At 44.0% G+C, this 18705-nt stretch overlaps 1 protein-coding gene and 1 non-coding gene across 3 annotated transcripts; one reads left to right on the top strand and one right to left on the bottom strand.

Moving 5' to 3' along the window:
- Positions 1 to 169: 169 nt before the first annotated feature.
- LOC131812016 (U4 spliceosomal RNA) lies at positions 170 to 310 on the bottom strand. The gene has a single exon (XR_009346241.1). It is a non-coding gene; the product is annotated as a U4 spliceosomal RNA (small nuclear RNA).
- A 5091-nt stretch (positions 311 to 5401) lies between these two features.
- On the top strand, positions 5402 to 18055 carry SIRT4 (sirtuin 4). 2 transcript variants are annotated; one of them, XM_059140000.1, is made up of 5 exons: positions 5402 to 5474; positions 8100 to 8324; positions 11927 to 12221; positions 12317 to 12527; positions 17354 to 18055. In XM_059140000.1, exons 2-4 carry the CDS (start codon positions 8101 to 8103, stop codon positions 12467 to 12469), a joined length of 672 nt encoding a protein of 223 aa, XP_058995983.1. In that variant the 5' UTR covers positions 5402 to 5474; position 8100; the 3' UTR covers positions 12470 to 12527; positions 17354 to 18055. The 2 variants fall into 2 exon arrangements, with proteins under 2 accessions (XP_058995983.1, XP_058995982.1); XM_059139999.1 differs by having other exon boundaries at positions 8100 to 8597.
- The last annotated feature ends 650 nt before the right edge of the window (positions 18056 to 18705 follow it).

Here is an 18705-nt window from a genome sequence, read left to right as displayed (position 1 = left end):
ACCAAATGCAAACCACACCAACGCACGTTGGTAATTACGGGGCTCGGCAAACAATAAATGATAATAACCGCATCCTGCAAGTCCTAACTAACGCCCCCAACCCCATAATCCGCCAATGCCAATAGAAACAGGCTACACAGAAACGCTTATATTAAACCAAGGAAATCAGTCTCCGTAGAGACTGTCAAAAATTGCCAATGCCGACTATATTTCAAGTCGTCACGGCGGGGTATTGGGAAAAGTTTTCAATTAGCAATAATCGCGCCTCGGATAAACCTCATTGGCTACGATACTGCCACTGCGCAAAGCTAACGAGTAACGCCCCCAATCATTATCCCCAATAGGTAAGGTTCCTATTTCAGAAATGCGAGTTTGAGTCTCATAGAAAAACCATCAATTCTTATTTGATTGAAAATTATTCAACCGTATAAGGATCCCTCGAAAATGCATAAGCTATTTCTGAGGATTTATTTCTTGATTTCACTTAACTAAGTTTTGAGGGAGCACGAAGCAAAGCATTATGGGAGGGAACATGCTAATAGCTTCATTCATAGAGTGAATTGGGGCCGATGAAAAATGGGCTGTGTCAGCGTGTGTTCACTTGGCTACCGATTCACCGCGTACTATCATCTCCAAAATAGACTTTTTCATAAATTGGAGAAACTACATATATCATAAAATTCACCATTTTAACCATTTTTAAGTATACAATTCAGTAGCATTAAGTACGTTTATTCTTTGCAACTATTACTCCACCTTTCACAAACTTTTCCATCACCCCAATTGAAACTCCGTACCCATTAAACACTAACTCCCCTACCCATTCCTTCCTCTTTCAGCCCCTGGCAACTTCTATTCTACTTTCTGTCTCTACAAATTTGACTCTTCTAAGTATCTCATATAAGCAGAATCATACAATATTTTATTTTTTGTGTCTGGCTTTTTTTTTTTTTAAAGAATTTATTTATTTATTTATTTGAGATAGAGAGCGCCCACGAGAGAGCACAAGATGGACTGGGGAGGAGTGCGAGGGAAAGGGAAAATCAGGCTCCTAGCTGAGTAGAGAGCCCCATATGGAGCTCCATCCCAGAGCCGAAGGCAGACACTTAACCAACTGAGCAACCCAGGTGCCCTGGCTATTTTTTTTTTTAAGTTTACTTTTTTTAAAGTTTACTCACTTAAGTTTACTTTTTAAGTTTACTTACTTTTTTTAAGTTTACTTAAGTAATCTCAACACCCAACGTATACACCACCATAGATCAAAAGTTGCATGTTCTTCCTACGGAGCCAGAGAGACGCTTATTTCATAGGGTAATGGTTTAAGGTCTATCCATGTTGTAGTATATATCAGAATTTCATTCCTCTTTACGTCTGATTAGTATTCCATTGTTTGGAATTTTATTACCCATCCATTATTCTTTTTTTTTTTAAAGATTTTATTTATTTATTTGTCAGAGAGAGAGCGAGCAAAAGCAAGCACAGGCAGACAGAGTGGCAGGCAGAGTCAGAGGGAGAAGCAGGCTCCCCATGGAGCAAGGAGCCCGATGTGGGACTCGATCCCAGGACGCTGGGATCATGACCTGAGCCGAAGGCAGCTGCTTAACCAACTGAGCCACCCAGGCGTCCCTACCCATCCATTATTCTATGAATCTGCATTGCTTCCACTTTTTGGCATTGTGAATAATCCTACAAACAGAGGCATACTAGTATCTGTTTGAGTCCTTGTTTTCAACTCTTTTCTTTCTTTTTTTTTTTTTTAAGATTTTATTTATTTATTTGACAGAGAGAGAGAGAGATCACAAGTAGGCAGAGAGGCAGGCAGAGAGAGAGGAGGAAGCAGTCTCCCCGCCGAGCAGAGAGCCCCATGCGGGACTCTATCCCAGGACTCTGAGACCATGACCTGAACCGAAGGCAGAGGTTTAACCCACTGAGCCACCCAGATGCCCCTCAACTCTCTTCTGTGTATAATTGGAAGTTCTGAGTCATGTGGTAATTTTTTGGGGGGGGTAATTCTTTTTTAATACCAAAAGATTGTTTTGTTTTGTTTTTTTAAGATTTTTGTTTATTTGTCAGAGAGAGTGAGAGTGCGTGCACAAGCAGGTAGAATGGCAGGCAGAGGCAAAGAGAGACGCAGGCTCCCCGCTGAGCAAGGAGCCCAATGCGGGACTCGATTCCAGGACCCTAGGATTATGACCTGAGCTGAAGGCAGTGACTTAACCCACTGAGTCCCTGAGGCGTCCCTAATGCCAAAAGGTTTTTTGTTGGACACATTAATTCAGAGAGAAGAGTCTGAAGAAGGCTACTTTCATAGAAATGTTCACAGTTTAGGGGCACCTGGGTGGGTCAGTGGGTTAAGCCTCTGCCTTAGGCTCAGGTCATGATCTCAGGGTCCTGGGATAGAGCCCTGAATTGGGCTCTCTACTCAGCAGGGAGCCTGCTTCCTCTTCTCTTTCTCTCTCTACCTGCCTCTCTGCCTACTGGTGATCTCTCTCTCTCTGTCAAATAAATAAATAAAATCTTTAAAAAAAAAAAGGAAATGTTCATAGTTTACAAAGTTTGAAGTAATTTTCGCTCCCACTGCCTGTTGTCCTTGGCAAGTGGAAAGCTGTCAGAAACTCATGTCTGAACTTCTTTCTTCCCTGAACTATATTCTCTAACATACTTTTACTTTTTGCTACCCATTAAGATGTAAAAAGCAGTCTCCAAGAAAGTGACGTTTTTCCTAATATTTATTGTATTTTAAAAATTTTTATTTATTTACAAAAATGTTATTTCTTTGTGAGAAAGATTGAGAGCATGAGGAGGGCAGAGGCAGAGCCTGAGGGAGAAGCAGACTCCCTGCTGAGCAGAGAGCCTGATGCAAAGACTTAGGACCCTGAGATCATGACCCCAGCGGAAGGCAGATGCTTAACTGACTGAGCCACCCAGGTGCTCCCCAACATTTTATTATAAAAAATTTCAGGGGTACCTGGGTGGCTCAGTGGGTTAAAGCCTCTGCCTTCAGCTCAGGTAATGATTATAGGGTTCTGGGATCAAGTCCCGCATTGGGCTCTCTGCTCAGTGGGGAGTCCGCTTCCCTTCCTCTCCCTCTCTCTCTCTCTCTCTCTCTCTCTGCCTGCCTCTCTGCCTACTTGTGATCTCTGTCTGTCAAACAAATAAATAAAATTTAAAAAAACCTTTTTTTTCAGGGCACCTCGGTGGCTCAGTGGGTTAAAGCCTCTGCCTTCGGCTCAGGTCATGATCCCAGGGTCCTAGGATCAAGCCCCCCATAGGGCTCTCTGCTCAGCAGGAGTCTGCTTCCACCTCTCTCTCTGCCTACTTGTGATCTCTGCCTGTCAAATAAATAAAATCTTAAAAAATATATTTTTTTCAAACATGAGAGGTTCCTGGTGGGCCCAGTCGCTAGAGCATGACACTCTTGACCTTAGGATTTTAAGTTTGAGCCCCACTTTGGGTGTAGAGGTCACTTAAAAATTTAATCTTTTTTTTTTAAAGTAGGCACCACGCCCAGCATGGAGCCCAACACAGGGCTTGAACTTACAACCCTGAGATCAAGAAACCGAGCTGAGATCAAGTGTTGGGTGCTTAAACACCTCTAAAAATAAAATCTTAAAAAAAAAAAATTCAAACATGAAATGTTCAAAGTGTTGTTTCAGTGAACAGTCATCACCTAGATGCAAAAATGACATTTTTAAAAGTCCTGTTTGATGCCGATGTATAGTCAATTTTTTTCCATAGGGTAAGAAAAATTAGCGGGGGCGGGGGGAGATTAACAACTTGATTAATTTTAGATTGTTTTACTTTGATCAAATCAAAGACTTAGTCACTGAATTCCTGGTGTGGTGAAATTGTGTGTTTCACCAGCTGCCTTGGGTGATTTCATTCTCCACGGATGAGTTTCCAGCACTAAGAAAAATGGAAAAGTCAGCTGATTTCTTCCTGGAACATGAGATTCTTTGGGGCCTAAAAGCACAATCGCCCTGTATCAGGCAGTCTCGCAATAAATGATGCTCATTCCACTTGGCAAACTGAGAAAACAATATGGGTTGGAAATTTTTCATAATAAAATGTGGCTGGGGGAATGTCCGTGTTTTGCCATTTCAATAGGTTTTGGTCAAATACCCATAAATGCAGAAAATATTGCTATTACAATTTTTTTGACTTAGTAAGAATTTCCAGTCTATATTTTGGGCCTTTCTTTCAGCCAGTGTGGTCAGGTTAACTAGGGCACAAAAGGCTGTCATGTCAGGTGATTATCCCAGCAGGGTGACCTATCTGAGCTGTTGCTGGAGGTCCTACCCTCAAACACTAACCTGGGTGATTTTACCAATATTTACCTCCACACATTCAGTGAGAGGATCAGGAGTCAAACTTTGACTCCAACTTCTAGAATACTCTTCGGGGCTTCAGTTTATCTTAAAATGGGTGAAGTTGTTCCTTAGGTGATCGTACTCTTCGGGGCTTCAGTTTATCTTAAAATGGGTGAAGTTGTTCCTTAGGTGATCGTCAAGGTCCAGGTTAGCTGGCCTTTGATAATGTTCTCAACACAAATTGATAACTTATTTAGGTGAGGCTAGAGAACAAAGGTTCTCTTTGGTTACATGTTAGGAACAACTGGGAACTTTGTAAACTGATTGATGCCCAGGCATCTCCCCAGACCAATTAAATCAGAATATCTGTAAGTGAGACCTAGGCATTGTGTTGGCTAATTTAATAAAAACAAAGAAGGAGAAATAAAATTGGAGAAGCCAAGTGGGCAAACACACTATTCCCTGTATATTATGTGTGGAGCTAGTTGTTCATATAAACTCCAAAAACATCAGTTTTTCAGATATTTGTTCACAAACTGCTGCAAGGTGGAAACTTGATTTCCTCATGGTGAGTGCAAAGGATCATAATCACTAAAGTTGAGTATGAGTCTAGTCTAAATCCATTATTAAAGTTTCTATTTTTTAAAAGATTTTATTTATTTATTTGAGAGAGAGAATGAGACAGCAAGAGAGGGAACACAAGTAGGGAGAGTGGGAGAGGAAAAAGCAGGCTTCTGGCTAAGCGGGGAGCCCCATGCGGAGCTGGATTCCAGGACCTGGGGTCCTGACCTGAGCCAAAGGCAGAAACTTAAGGACTGAGCCACCCAGGCACCTTTACAGCTTCTATCTTAAGAATGAATTCCTAACTTAGTGCTGTTTGGATGTATTATTTTGCGCTTAGCACTCCGGTGTGGAAAATCTAACCATTTCTCTCAAAGGGACACTGTGTTAGTTTAGAAGACAGCCGCCCATCTCGAACCAAGGTTCAAAATCTCTGACCCTGAAACGCAGACAGGTGGCGCTACTAGACAATCTGGGCCTCTAAACTGTGAAGCCCGGAGGATTGTGGGACTTGTAGTTTTTATGCAGCATTTCCTCTTCATGAACTACATTTCCCCAAATGCAAAAGTAGTCAGTCGTAAAGTGTCGTTTAAGCTGTGAAAGGTGAGTGTGTTCTGGGTGAGCTTCGGGTTTCTTGAAGGTGTTTGTTGTAAGGGGCATATTGTAAGGGGTACTATATTAACTCTTTGCCCTTTGGTGGAACCTGGCAGGGAGCTGCAGTTCTAATAGAGCGTGTTTTCAGAGGGGTTTCCCCAGCCCTTTGGTCTCAGGAATCCAGACCAGATTTGTTTAGCCGTTCACGTGTTGCTGTGGAATGTCTAGAGAAATCAGGGTCCTGAACCTGGATCTGAAAAGGCAGGCATAAAATAATGTTTACATACGGGGTGTGATCACTAGAGAATTTCTGCACTATGTTAGATAATATGTTGAAACCTTGTTTTTACAGCTAGAAAGTTGGGGTAGAATGTCCTGCCAGACCCCTCTATTCTGCTGTGTCCGCGATTCAGGGTACACTAATAGAATATGGGAGAGATAGAATAAAAGATGTGCATGTGCTTAGTTACATTAATAAATAAGGAGCCATAAAAAGCTAAGTCTGAAATGTCTGAGCAACGACTTCAACACCTAGCAAACTAGAATTCAGGTGCACTCTTTGTTACTTTTTTTTTTTTAGTAGAGAGAGGGACAGAGAGAGGAGGAACACAGCAGGGGGAGTGGGAGAGGGAAAGCAGGCTTCTTGCTGAGCAGGGAGCGCGACCTGGGGCCCATCCCATGACCTTGAGATCATGACTGGAATGGAAGGCAGACGCCCAACGACTGAGCCACCCAGGCACCCCTGAAATGTGCTCTTTAGTTTATGAAGAAGTACTTATTTAGAAAATGGGAAGTGGGTTTATGGAACACACAGTCTCCCAAGGGATGTTAGTAACTAAAATTATAAAGGTAGTCCTTGGGGACGCCTGGGTGGCTCAGTTGGTTGAGCGGCTGCCTTCGGCTCGGGTCATGATCCCAGTGTCCTGGGATCGAGTCCCACATCGGGCGCCTTGCTTGGCGGGGAGCCTGCTTCTCCCTCTCCCTCTCCCTCTGCCTCTGCCTGTGCTCGCTCGCTCTCTCTCCCTCTCTCTCTCTCTGACATATAAATAAATAAAATCTTAAAAAAAAAAAAAAAAAGGTAGTCCTCCAATGGAGACTCTTTAGATGTAGTCTAGATGGAATAACAATGAGCTATTAAAGGATTTAAAAAATATATTGGGAGTAGGCCATTAATATTTTGAAATCTATAAGAAATTTTTTTAAAAAGATTTTTATCTACTTGACAGAGACGGTAAGTGAGAGAGAGAGAGAGAGCGAGCGAGCACAGCAGCAGAAGGAGAGGGAGAAACGGATTCCCCCGCTAAGCAGTGAGTCCAACCCACAGCTCCATCCCAGGATGCTGGGACCATGATCTGAGCTAAAGGCAGATGCTTAACTGAGGCACTAAGGAACCCCTTATAAGAAATTTCTTTCTTTCTTTCTTTTTTTTTTTTAAAGATTTTATTTATTTATTTGACAGACAGAGATCACAAGTAGGCAGAGAGGCAGAGAGAGAGAGAGGAGGAAGCAGGCTCCCCGCTGAGCAGAGAGCCCGATGCGGGACTCGATCCCGGGACCCCGAGATCATGACCTGAGCTGAAGGCAGCAGCTTAACCCACTGAGCCACCCAGGCGCCCATAAGAAATTTATTTCTAGGGGCACCTGGGTGGCTCAGTGGGTTAAAGCCTCTGCCTTCGGCTCAGGTCATGATCCCAGAGTCCTGGGATCGAGCCCCGCATCGGGCTCTCTGCTCAGCAGGGAGCCTGCTTCCTCCTCTCTCTCTCTGCCTGCCTCTCTGCCTACTTGTGATCTGTCAAATAAATAAATAAAATCTTTAAAAAAAAAAAAAAAAAAAAAAAAAAAAGAAATTTATTTCTAAATCATTTTATTTATTTATTTATTTGACAGAGATCACAAGTAGGCAGAGAGGCAGGCAGAGACGGGGAGGACGGGGGCACGCAGGGGGAGCAGGCTCCTTGCTGAGCAGAGAGCCTGGATGTGGGGTTCGATCCCCAGGACCCTGGGATCATGACCTGAGCTGAAGGCAGAGTCTTTAATCCACTTAGCCACCCAGGTGCCCTGAAACACTAAGGTTCTGATACATTCTTCCTTCTAGTCGCTGGCAACTACTAATTTACTTACTGTCTATATATTTGTGTACTTTGGACAAGTTATATAAATGGAATCGTACAGTATTTGTCCTTTTTGGCTGACTTCTTACACTTAGCATAATGTTTTTAATGTTTATCTGTGTTGTAACATATATCAGAACTTCATGCATGTGGTGCCTGGGCGGTTCAGTCAGTTAAGCCTCGGCCTTTGGCCCAGATCATGATCCCAGGAACCTGAGATCGAGTCCCGTTTTGGGCTCCATGCACATCACAGAGCCTGCTTCTCCCTCTCCCTCTGCCCACTGCTCCCGCTGCTTGTGCTCGCTCTCTGCCTGTCAAATAAATAAAATCTTAAAAAAAAAAAACTTCATGCTTATAGGTAAATAACATTTCATTGAATAGATATGCCCCATTTTATTTATTCATTCATTGGTTGATGGTTGCCTCAGTTTTTGTAGTTGTTTTGGTTTGTTTGTTTTGGGTTTTTTGGTTGCTTTTCTTTTTAAAACCCGGTTTTTCACATCAGGTTTTTTTTTTTCTCTAGAATGAGGATGAGTTGTGGGTTGACTTTCAGGGCAGCAAAAAGCCGCTGGGTGGTGAATGTCAGCCGGCAATGCTCACGTGGATCCGTTGGGTTATTTGTGCCACCAAGTCCTCCTCTGGACCCTGAGAAGGTCAAAGAGTTACAGCGCTTCATCACTCTTTCCAAGAGACTCCTAGTGATGACCGGGGCAGGAATCTCCACTGAGTCGGGGATCCCAGACTACAGGTCAGAAAAGGTGGGACTGTACGCCCGCACTGACAAGAAACCCATTCAGCACGGGGATTTTCTACGGAGTGCTCCAGTCCGCCAGCGGTACTGGGCAAGAAACTTTGTAGGCTGGCCTCGATTTTCCTCCCTCCAGCCTAACCCTGCACATTGGGCTTTGAGCAATTGGGAGCGACTTGGAAAGCTGTACTGGTTGGTGACCCAAAATGTGGATGCCTTGCACACGAAAGCAGGGAGTCAGCGCCTGACAGAACTCCACGGATGCATGCACAGGTGCAGGAAGTTCCAAATAGTTTGAATGCAGCAATGTGTGCTCCGAAAGAGCAGAAACCTTGGCTGTCTTGATCATTGTGGTTTTCATTAGCCTTTGAGGAAAGGATTTGGAGCAAACTGTTTATTTTGGAGTCGATCCCAGCAAACTCACAGAGGAACAAACTCAGTGGGGACATGAAACAGGGTAGGGAAGAAAAGCCAAGAAAAGGGTAAATTAAGGAATGGGTTGCTGCTTTGGGGAACTGAGCCTCAATCCTTTGAGGAACCCTCTGTCCAGAGCAAGCTTCAGAACTGTCTCACTGAAAGTCAAGGAAGCTGGGGCATTTGTCCATCATGTCCCATCCCTCACTGGTTGAGGGCCAGTTTAGGGGAATTAAGTCCTTAACACTGACTCTTCAACTCTGGAGGAGGCTTCCTTGGCCAGTGAATACCCTAAGAGAGATGCAGGAAGTTGTTTACAAGGGAACTGTGTGCAAGTGGCCTATAGGGTGTCTTGTGGGGACTATGAGCAAAGTGCCAACAGCACAGGCTATAAGCCAGTAGATCTCTGGTGCCTAGACACGTAGAACACAGTACAGCCTGGCATATAGTCAGAACCCCGTAATACTGATGGAAGGAAGACATGTAGCCCTGGCAATAACTTGAAGCTAATTGGAAACCATTTTCTTATTTTTAAGCCCCAGAGATCTTGCCAATCATAAAATATTTATTGGGCGCCCACAACATGTCATGTGCTACTTGGTGGTAGGGAGGAGTCAAAGCCAACCTATAAAACATGGTCTACTTTATATACGAGAACTTTGTGATCTTTTGGGGGTTGGGGGAGGGATCCAAAAAGAACATGTTTAACAAACAACTCCACACAATTATTAAATTATGTGGTCCTTGATAGGCATGTTTTGTAAGTTCAGAGAAACAGATTTAGGGAAGTTTGGAGTAACTTTTTGGCTTTTATGGGAAAGATGTGGCTTAAGCCTAGCTCAGTTCTTTTTTTTTTTTTTTTTTTTAAAGATTTTATTTATTTGACAGAGAGAAAGAGATCACAAGTAGGCAGAGAGTCAGACAGAGAGAGAAGGGGAAGCAGGCTCCCTGCTGAGCAGAGAGCCCGATGCAGGGCTCAATCCCAGGACACTGAGATCATGACCTGAGCCAAAGGCAGCGGCTTAATCCACTGAGCCACCCAGGCGCCCCAAGCCTAGCTCAGTTCTGACTAGGCAAATGAAGGGAGAGGGCTTTCTAAATGAAGAGGACTTGCAGAGCCCAGAGAGTCTGGCTTGGCCTATGTGGAGAGTTACTATGAAATCAGATTGTCTGGGAAGGCTAGACTCAAATCATGGGTGCATCTGAAAATAGTGCAGTGCAATTTGGGCCTGTCGTGAGAGACCAAAGGGGAATATTAGTGGTTTCTGAGCAAGAAAGCAGTATGATAAAAAGAGCATTTGAGGAAAGCCACACAGAATTAGAAGGACTCAGGGAGGTCAGCCCAAAGGACCTAGACCCAGGTGGTATCAGGGGAATTCAAGAGCTAATGATGGCCATGGCTCCATTAAAACTTTCTTTGCATGATAAAGATTTCAAATGTCCCTAAAAGGAAAGTAGCATAATGAACTCCCGTGTACCATCACTCAGATATAAAGATTTTATCATGTCTACTTTACCCTCTCTCTCCTTGTCTCTTAAAATGTTGTAAAACAAATCCAAGACTTCTTGTCATTTCGTAGGGGGCCTTTAGTTGTTTTTTAAAGATTTATTTATTTGAGGGAGTGTGTGTGTGTGTGTATACACAAGTTGGGGGCGGAAGAGGGAGAAAATCTCAAGCAGACTTCCCACTGACCGTGGAGCCCAACATGGTGCTTGATATCACAACCCTGAGATCATGACCTGAGCCAAAACCAAGAGTCAGATGCTAAACTGACTATGCCATCCAGGCACCCTTTTTTTTTTTTTTTAAAGATTGTATTTTTTTACATAATCTCTGTACCCAAGGTGGGGCTTGAACTCAGAATCCTGAGACCAAGAATCACATGCTCCACCAACTGAGCCAGCCAGGTGCCCCTCATAGGGGGCCTTTTAAGTAAAATAATCAACATAATCTGAAGGCTGACTAGATAAAAAGGAGCAAAATGAGTAACAAGTTTTTCCAAGGGTTCCTGCCCAAGTAACTGGAGAAAGGACAGTGTTGGAGAAGTTGGGGAAGGTGGGTGAAGACAGAGGTAAGCTGGACAGGACAGTCAAGATGACTTGGAGCTTGGGAGAGAGGCCAGGAGTGGAGTCCTATATGGGGAGAGGACTGTCAGCACAGAGGCACCGTGGCAGTGAAAATGGAGAGTCCCCAGGGTGGAGAAGGTAGAAGAAAACTGGCTGGAAGATTGAGGAGTAGAGAAGAAACCAACTAAACCGTCTTTTGTTTTTTCTTTTAGCAGCTATTTAGAGAATGCCCACTGTCTGTAGGCACTGTTCTAGTGGTGAGCATAGCACAGTGGTCAAAGGACTCAAAGTTCTCGCTCTTGTGGAGCTCATGATTAGAGAGGTAAGAGGAGAAAGAGAGGGGCGCCTGGGTAGCTCGTGGGTTAAGCCTCTGCCTTTGGCTCAGGTCATGATCTCAGGGTCCTGGGATTGAGCCCCACATCAGGTTCTGCTCAGCAGGGAGCCTGCTTCCCCCTCTCTGTCAAATAAATAAATAAAATCTTAAAAAAAAAAAAAAAAAAAAGGAGAAACAGAAGACACTGGGTAAAGACACCAGGGGGAAGAGTGTTTTAAAGAGACAGTGATAGCGACCATCACCCCAGAGAAGGAGAGGAGAGGGAAAAGCATGGGTATGGGCACAAAGGAAGTCATCTGCAGTTGTCTAAGGATATAAAAATGAGCCAACATGGGGCGCCTGGGTGGCTCAGTGGGTTAAGCCGCTGCCTTCGGCTCGGGTCTTGATCTCGGGGATCCGGGATCGAGTCCCGCATCGGGTTCTCTGCTCAGCGGGGAGCCTGCTTCCGCCTCTCTCTCTCTCTCTGCCTGCCTCTCTGCCTACTTGTGATCTCTATCTGTCAAATAAATAAATAAAATTTTAAAAAAAAGAGAGCCAACAGGGTAAGCAAGGAGTCTGAGTAAGGAAAACAGATATACATTTCTTGTTCTATGGGTTGGCAGTAGAAGGAAAGTGAGAAATGGTGGTACTTAGAGGTCACGAGAAGGTATTCCTAACATGGGGAAAAGATTCCACATTGGGAATGGCAAGCGCTGTTGGAGGAGTTAAAAATGGTTGGAGATGAGACATCTTTGGCAGCTTCCTGCCTCCTCGGAACCAACCATTGAGTCAGCTTCTTTGGTTTCAGGGTCCTTTGCTTGGACTGTGGTGAAAAGATTCCCCGCAGAGCGTTGCAGGAGCGTTTTGAAGCCCTGAACCCCACCTGGAGTGCTGAGGCCCATGGCCTGGCTCCTGATGGCGACGTCTTTCTCACAGAGGAGCAGGTGCAGAGCTTTCAGGTCCCATCCTGCGCTCGATGTGGAGGCCCCCTGAAACCAGACGTCGTTTTCTTCGGGGACACAGTGAACCCTGACAAGGTTGACTTTGTGCGTAGGCGTGTAAAAGAAGCCGACTCCCTCTTGGTGGTGGGATCGTCCTTGCAGGTATCTGACTTGGGATGGAGACCTCCGGAGAGGCTCCGTATTTGGTTTATTTCTTCCTGCATCGAGAGTTCTCACCTGTGTTTTCTTGTTTTAAGGTGTACTCCGGCTATAGGTTTATTCTCACTGCCCGAGAGAAGAAGCTTCCAATCGCGATACTTAACATTGGGCCCACACGGTCGGATGACTTGGCATGTCTGAAACTGGATTCTCCTTGTGGAGAGTTGCTGCCTTTGATAGACCCACACTGACCAGAGCCTGATGCTCCTGAGCCAGAAACAGACTTTCACTCTAATCCTGCTGTTAAAGGTAAATGCTTTTTTATTTTTTTTATTTTTTTATTTTTTTATTTTTTTAAGATTTTATTTATTTATTTGTCAGAGAGAGAGCGCGAGCGAGAGCGAGCATAGGCAGACAGAGTGGCAGGCAGAGTCAGAGGGAGAAGCAGGCTCCCCTCAGAGCAAGGAGCCGGATGTGGGACTCGATCCCAGGACGCTGGGATCATGACCTGAGCCGAAGGCAGCTGCTTAACCAACTGAGCCACCCAGGCGTCCCAAATGCTTTTTTAGATAACAGTTTCCAGTTCCCATTCAACTGAGAGCACTAACAAAATACAGAAAATTCTAGGCTTTTTTTTTTTTTTTTAAGATTTTATTTATTCATTTGACAGACAGAGATCACAAGTAGGCAGAGAGGCAGGCAGAGAAGTGGGGGAAGCAGGCTCCCCGCTGAGCAGAGAACCGGATCCCAGGACCCTGAGATCATGACCCAAGCTGAAGGCAGAGGCTTAACCCACTGAGCCACCCAGGCACCCCAGAAGTTCTAGGCTGCTTAATGTATGTCTATTCTTAATTAAAACAAATTTGTTTATTTCATTTATTTATTTATTATAAATTTTTATTTATTTATTTTTAAAAGATTTTTATTTATTTATCTGAGAGAAGAGAGGGAGTGCCGGCATGCGAGCTGGGAGGAGGGGCTGATGGAGAGGGAGAGGGGCAGAATCTCAAGCAGATTCCGCGCTGAGTGCACAGCAGGACTTGGGGCTTGATCTCACAACCCTGAGATAATCTGAGCTGAAAGCAAGAGTCTGCACCCAATGAACTGAGCCATCCCAGGTGTCCCATTAATTGAAAAATAATTTTTTTTAAGATTTTATTCGTTTATTTGACAGACAGAAATCACAAGTAGGCAGAGAGGCAGGCACAGAGAGAGAGGAGGAAGTAGACTCCTTGCGGAGCAAAGGTCCCTATGCGGGGCCAATCCCAGGACCCTGGGACCATGACCTGAGCCGAAGGCAGAGGCTTTAACCCGCTGATTTATTTACTTATTTTAGAGAGAGAAAAAGTGTGAGCCGGGGTGAGGGGCAAAGGGAGAGGGAGAGAGAGAGAAGCAGACTCTCCACTGAGTGTGGGTGGAGCCACTCCCAGTTCAGTCCCTTGACCCTGAGATCCTGACCTGAGCAAAATCAAGAGTTGGTTGCTGAGCCAACTGAGCCCCCTGTGCACCCCTTAATTAAAACTCATTTTTTTTAATGTGCATTAAGCTATATATAGTGTTTGAAAGACTATGATTTTTAGTTCTGTGTATGTGCTATCTTTCTCTATCTAATCCATATAATTATTTAATTAGTTAACTAATTAATTAGAGGGAGAGAGAATCTTTTTTTTTTTTAAAGATTTTATTTATTTATGTGACAGATTACAAGTAGGCAGAACAGAGATTACAAGTAGGCAAAGAGGCAAGCAGAGAGAGAGGAGGAAGCAGGCTCCCCGCTGAGCAGAGAGCCTCGATCCCAGGACCCTGAGATCATGACCTGAGCTGAAGGCAGAGGCTTTAACCCACTGAGCCACCCAGGTGCTCATCCCATCCCATCCCAGGGAGAGAGAATATTAATCAGGCTCCACGCCCAGCTCCAGCAGAGGCAGGGCTTAATCTTATAGCTCTGAGATCATGACCTGAGCTGAAATCAAGAGTTGGATGCTTAACTGACTGAGCCACCCAGATAATCTTTCAAAATCTGCCATTGCTTTCTTTCCCCTGTTTTAAAAAGATAACAGCTTTATTGAGACATAATTCACGTACCATAAAGTTCACTCTTTCGAAGTTGTCTTACAGTACACTCACAAAGTTGTACATTACTCCCCACTGTCTAATTCCAGAATATCATCATCCGAACAAGAAACATTGTACCCATTAGCAGTCACTCCCCATTCCCAACCCCACCACCATTCCCCGGTCCCTGGCAACATCTAATCTATTTCTGACTGTTCTAGACGTTTCATATAATCTGTGGCCTTTTGTGACTGGCTTCTCCATGTGGCATAATAGTTTGAAGATTCATCCCTACTGTAGCATGTGTTCTACTTCATATCCATTTTAATCTATGAATACAACCACTTAAGCTTTGTTGAGATACAGTTCATAAACCATACAGTTTACTCATTTAATTTGTACACTTCAATAGTTTTTAGTATATTGCTAGAGAAGTACAACCACTTAAAAAAGAAAAGACTTTGGGACACCTGGGTGGCTCAGTAGGTTAAGAAGCTGCCTTTGGCTTGGGTCATGATCCTGGGGGGGTCCTCGGATCGAATCCCTTGTTGGGCTTCTTGCTTAGCGGGGAGTCCGTGTCTCTCTCTGCCTGCCACTCCCCCTGCTTGTGTGCTCTTGCTCTCTCTCACAAATAAATAAAATCTTTTTTTATTTTTTAAGATTTTCTTTATTTATTTGACAGAGAGAGAGAGAGGTCACAAGTAGGCAGAGAGGCAGGCAGAGGGGGGGGGAAAGCAGGCTCCCTGCTGAGCGGAAAGCCTGATGCGGGGCTCAATCCCAGGACCCCGAGATCATGACCTGAGCCGAAGGCAGAGGCTTAACCCACTGAGCCACCTAGGTGCCCCACAAATAAAATCTTTAAAAGTAAAAAGAAGACTTTAATTTTTGGAGTAGTTTTAGGTTCACAGCCAAGTTAAGTAGAAAGTACAGAGAGTCCAACATGTCCCTTTGCCCTGGGCACTCACACAGTATTTATCATTCACCTACTGACATCTTGGTTGTTTCCAAGTGTTTGGCAATTATGTATTAAGTTGCTGGGCATAAGTTTTCAACTCTTTAGGGTAGATAGCAAGAAGCAAGATTGCTGAATCATATGATAAAAGTATGTTTAGTTTTGTATGCAGCTGCCAAACTACCTTCCAAACTTGCTGCCCCATTTTGAGTTTTGAGTGAATGAGTTCCTGTATAAGCACTTTACAAAAACGATTTTAACTGAAGTATACTATACATACAGAGAAGAGCATGTATTATAAGTAGACAGTTTGATGAAGACATATAGCATCTAGATCAAGGAACAGAACATTACTAGCCCCAAAGAAACCCCCTTAGCATACAAACTTTTTAAAGTAGTAGCCTCCAACCCCAGAGTGGAGCCCAGTATGGGGCTTGAACCCACAAGCCTGAGATCAAGACCTGAGCCCAGATCAATAGCTGGAAGCTCAACCGACCGAACCACCCAGGCGCCCCAACACACACTTTTTTTTTTTTTTTTAAAGATTTTTATTTATTTGTCAGAGAGAGAGAGAGTGAGAGCGAGCACAGGCAGACAGAGTGGAAGGCAGAGTCAGAGGGAGAAGCAGGCTCCCTGCGGAGCAAGGAGCCCGATGTGGGACTCGATCCCAGGACGCTGGGATCATGACCTGAGCCGAAGGCAGCTGCTTAACCAACTGAGCCACCCAGGCGTCCCACTTTTTTTTTTTTTTTTAAGATTTTTACTTTATTTATTTGACAGGCAGAGATCACAAGTAGGCAGAGAGAGAAGAAGGGAAGCAGAGTCCCCGCCGAGCAGAGAGCCCAATGCCGGGCTTGATCCCAGGGCCCTAGGATCATGACCTGAGCCAAAGGCAGAGGCTTTAACCCACTGAGCCACCCAGGCGCCCCCCGCCCAACTTTTTTTTTAAGATTTTATTTATTCATTTGAGAGGGCGGAAGAGAGAGCACAAGCAGGCAGAGAGGCAGAGGGAGAGGGAGAAGCAGACTCCCTGCTAAGCTGGGAGCCAAATGTGGGGCTCAATCTCAAGATCTGGAGATTGTGACTGAACTGAAGGCAGATATATAGCCATCTGAGCCACCCGGGAGCAACCCCCCTCCCCAGCTGCCGGCTTTTTAATACATTTTTTTAAACTAGATTCTTCTTCTTCTTCTTTTTTTAAGATTTTATTTATTTATTTATTTATTTGACAGAGATAGAAATCACAAGTAGGCAGAGAGGCAGGCGGGGCTCCCTGCTGAGTGGAGAGCCAGATGGGGGCTTGATCCTATGACCCTGGTATCATGACCTGAGCTGAAGGTGGAGGATTAACCCCCTGAGCCACCCAGGTGCCCCTAAACTAGGTTCTTATTACCAGAATACTACATATTTATTATAGAACATCAAGATGATACAGATAAGGGATGCCTGGGTGGCTCAGTTGGTTAAGTGGCTGCCTTTAGCTCGGTTGTGGTCTTAGGGTCCTGGGACTTGAGTCCTTTCTCAGCAGGGAGCCTATTTCTCCCTCTGTCTGCCACTCCCCCTGCTGTGCTCTCTAATAAATAAAATCTTTTAAAAAAAAATGACACAATTAAGTAAAAAGAATATAATACAAATCACCCATTATCCCATCACCAAGATAACCAAAGTTTAACATTCTGGTATAACCAAATCTTTTTTTTACAAAAATTGAATCAAGGTTGTTCATGTTTTTTTTGTTTATTTGTTTGTTTTTTTTAAAGTTTTTTTTTTTTTTTTTAAGATTTTATTTATTTATTTGACACAGAGAGATCACAAGTAGGCAGAGAGAGAGAAAGGAGGAAGCAGACTCCCTGCTGAGCAGAGAGCCGGATGCGGGGCTCGATCCCAGGACCCTGAGACCATGAGACCATGACCTGAGCCGAAGGCAGAGGCATAACCCACTGAGCCGCCCAAGCGCCCCAAGGTTGTTCATGTTTTATCTTATCCTGTTTTCACTTAACTAGATGTGGTGGCCATCTTTACACGCCACAGAAGCTGTTTATTTTTTGAATGATAGGCTGATGTTCACAACCATTACCCCCACCCACTCTGGGCTTATTCAGCATTAACTTGTTTCCTTTCTTTTCAGATCTGTGATAAGGATTCCTCCCTTCTTCCTCTACCTAATCAAAGCTCACTGAATGCAGCCTGTAGAGGGCAGCAAACTGACATCTTTCTCCAGCCCCTCTCTGAACTGGGCAGGTTTGAGTGTGACTGATGAGATTTGACCCTGAAGACAAGACTTTTTCAAAGCAGTGGCTGTTCTGGATAGGGGAAAACTGCCCTCATTTGCTCTTTATCTCACCAGGCGGAAGAAACAGCTTGGGAAATAATTTAGGCCAGAACAGTCTCTGGAGTGCTAGCTAACCCAGGAATCTCACTAAGGTGGGGGGTGAGGGGAGAAGAAAATGACTTCATTTATAATTACAAATGGTTAAGTGTCTCTAACTGAAACATTTTGATATATTTTTTAAAGATGAGTAATGGTATGAGTGAATTTTTTATGAACGAAGGAATAAAGGAATATTTTTAATAGCACACTGGGTATGTGGGCTGTAGGTTTATATTTTTTTAATCAGCTAAAAGAGAATGGGCTTTATAACACAGTTCTCGGAGGATTTCTGCTGGATTTCAGCTGCCAGAATGAGACATTTGCCTTGAACCTGGTCTGTAGAGAGGAAACATGTGGGCTCTTAAACTGATTTGTTTCTGCCAAGTAAGGCAGCAAGCCTGTACCAGGCTAAAGCTTTCAGCACAATCTCATAAAAAAATAAAGCGGATGAAAGAGTCATAGCCTTTCCTAGCTAGTCTTTTGTCTAAAATTAGGGCAAGGAATACATGTTCATCCTGCACCTGCCTAGGAAGTAAATTCTAGTTAACAGGGATAATCCAGGATCTTGAAACCAACAGAGTTCTCTTCATCTGCACAACTGTATGTTTTCCCATAGCCGCTTATTCGGAAGAGTGTACAGTTGTTGTAAATCTCATTTCAGCTTTTTTTGCAGAGGATCCTAAGGTGCTTTGAATCAGATTTGCTCAGTTACCAAAAGTCAGTACCAGTAATTGTATTCAGATCTGGGTCTTTCGGATCTCAAGCTATTCTCATCCCCAAATTTCATCAGGGGATACTATATCAGTTACAGATACTATATTAAGGTACTAAGGCGACAAAGATACAATCTCTTGGCTTCAAGTGGCTCACAGAAAATGTGCTATTTTCCATCCTTACTCTCTACACAGAATGTCATAGATTCATGCATGAGATGAGACAGAATGAGAGCAAATTAAATGCATCCCCCTCATTTTATTTTGAGGGAAACTAAGATCCAGACTTACTGAAGGCCATACAACATAGTTTCAGAGCCAGGACTAGATCCAAGACTATCCTTCCAGTTCTTTTCTTTTTGAACAACTGCCTCCTATTTGTCTGAGGCTTATGTT

The sequence above is a fragment of the Mustela lutreola genome, chromosome 11, assembly GCF_030435805.1.
Source record: "Mustela lutreola isolate mMusLut2 chromosome 11, mMusLut2.pri, whole genome shotgun sequence".
Classification (NCBI taxonomy): domain Eukaryota; kingdom Metazoa; phylum Chordata; class Mammalia; order Carnivora; family Mustelidae; genus Mustela; species Mustela lutreola.
Note: the sequence above shows the minus strand (reverse complement) of the source record. Positions and strands in the feature narration are given on the sequence as shown.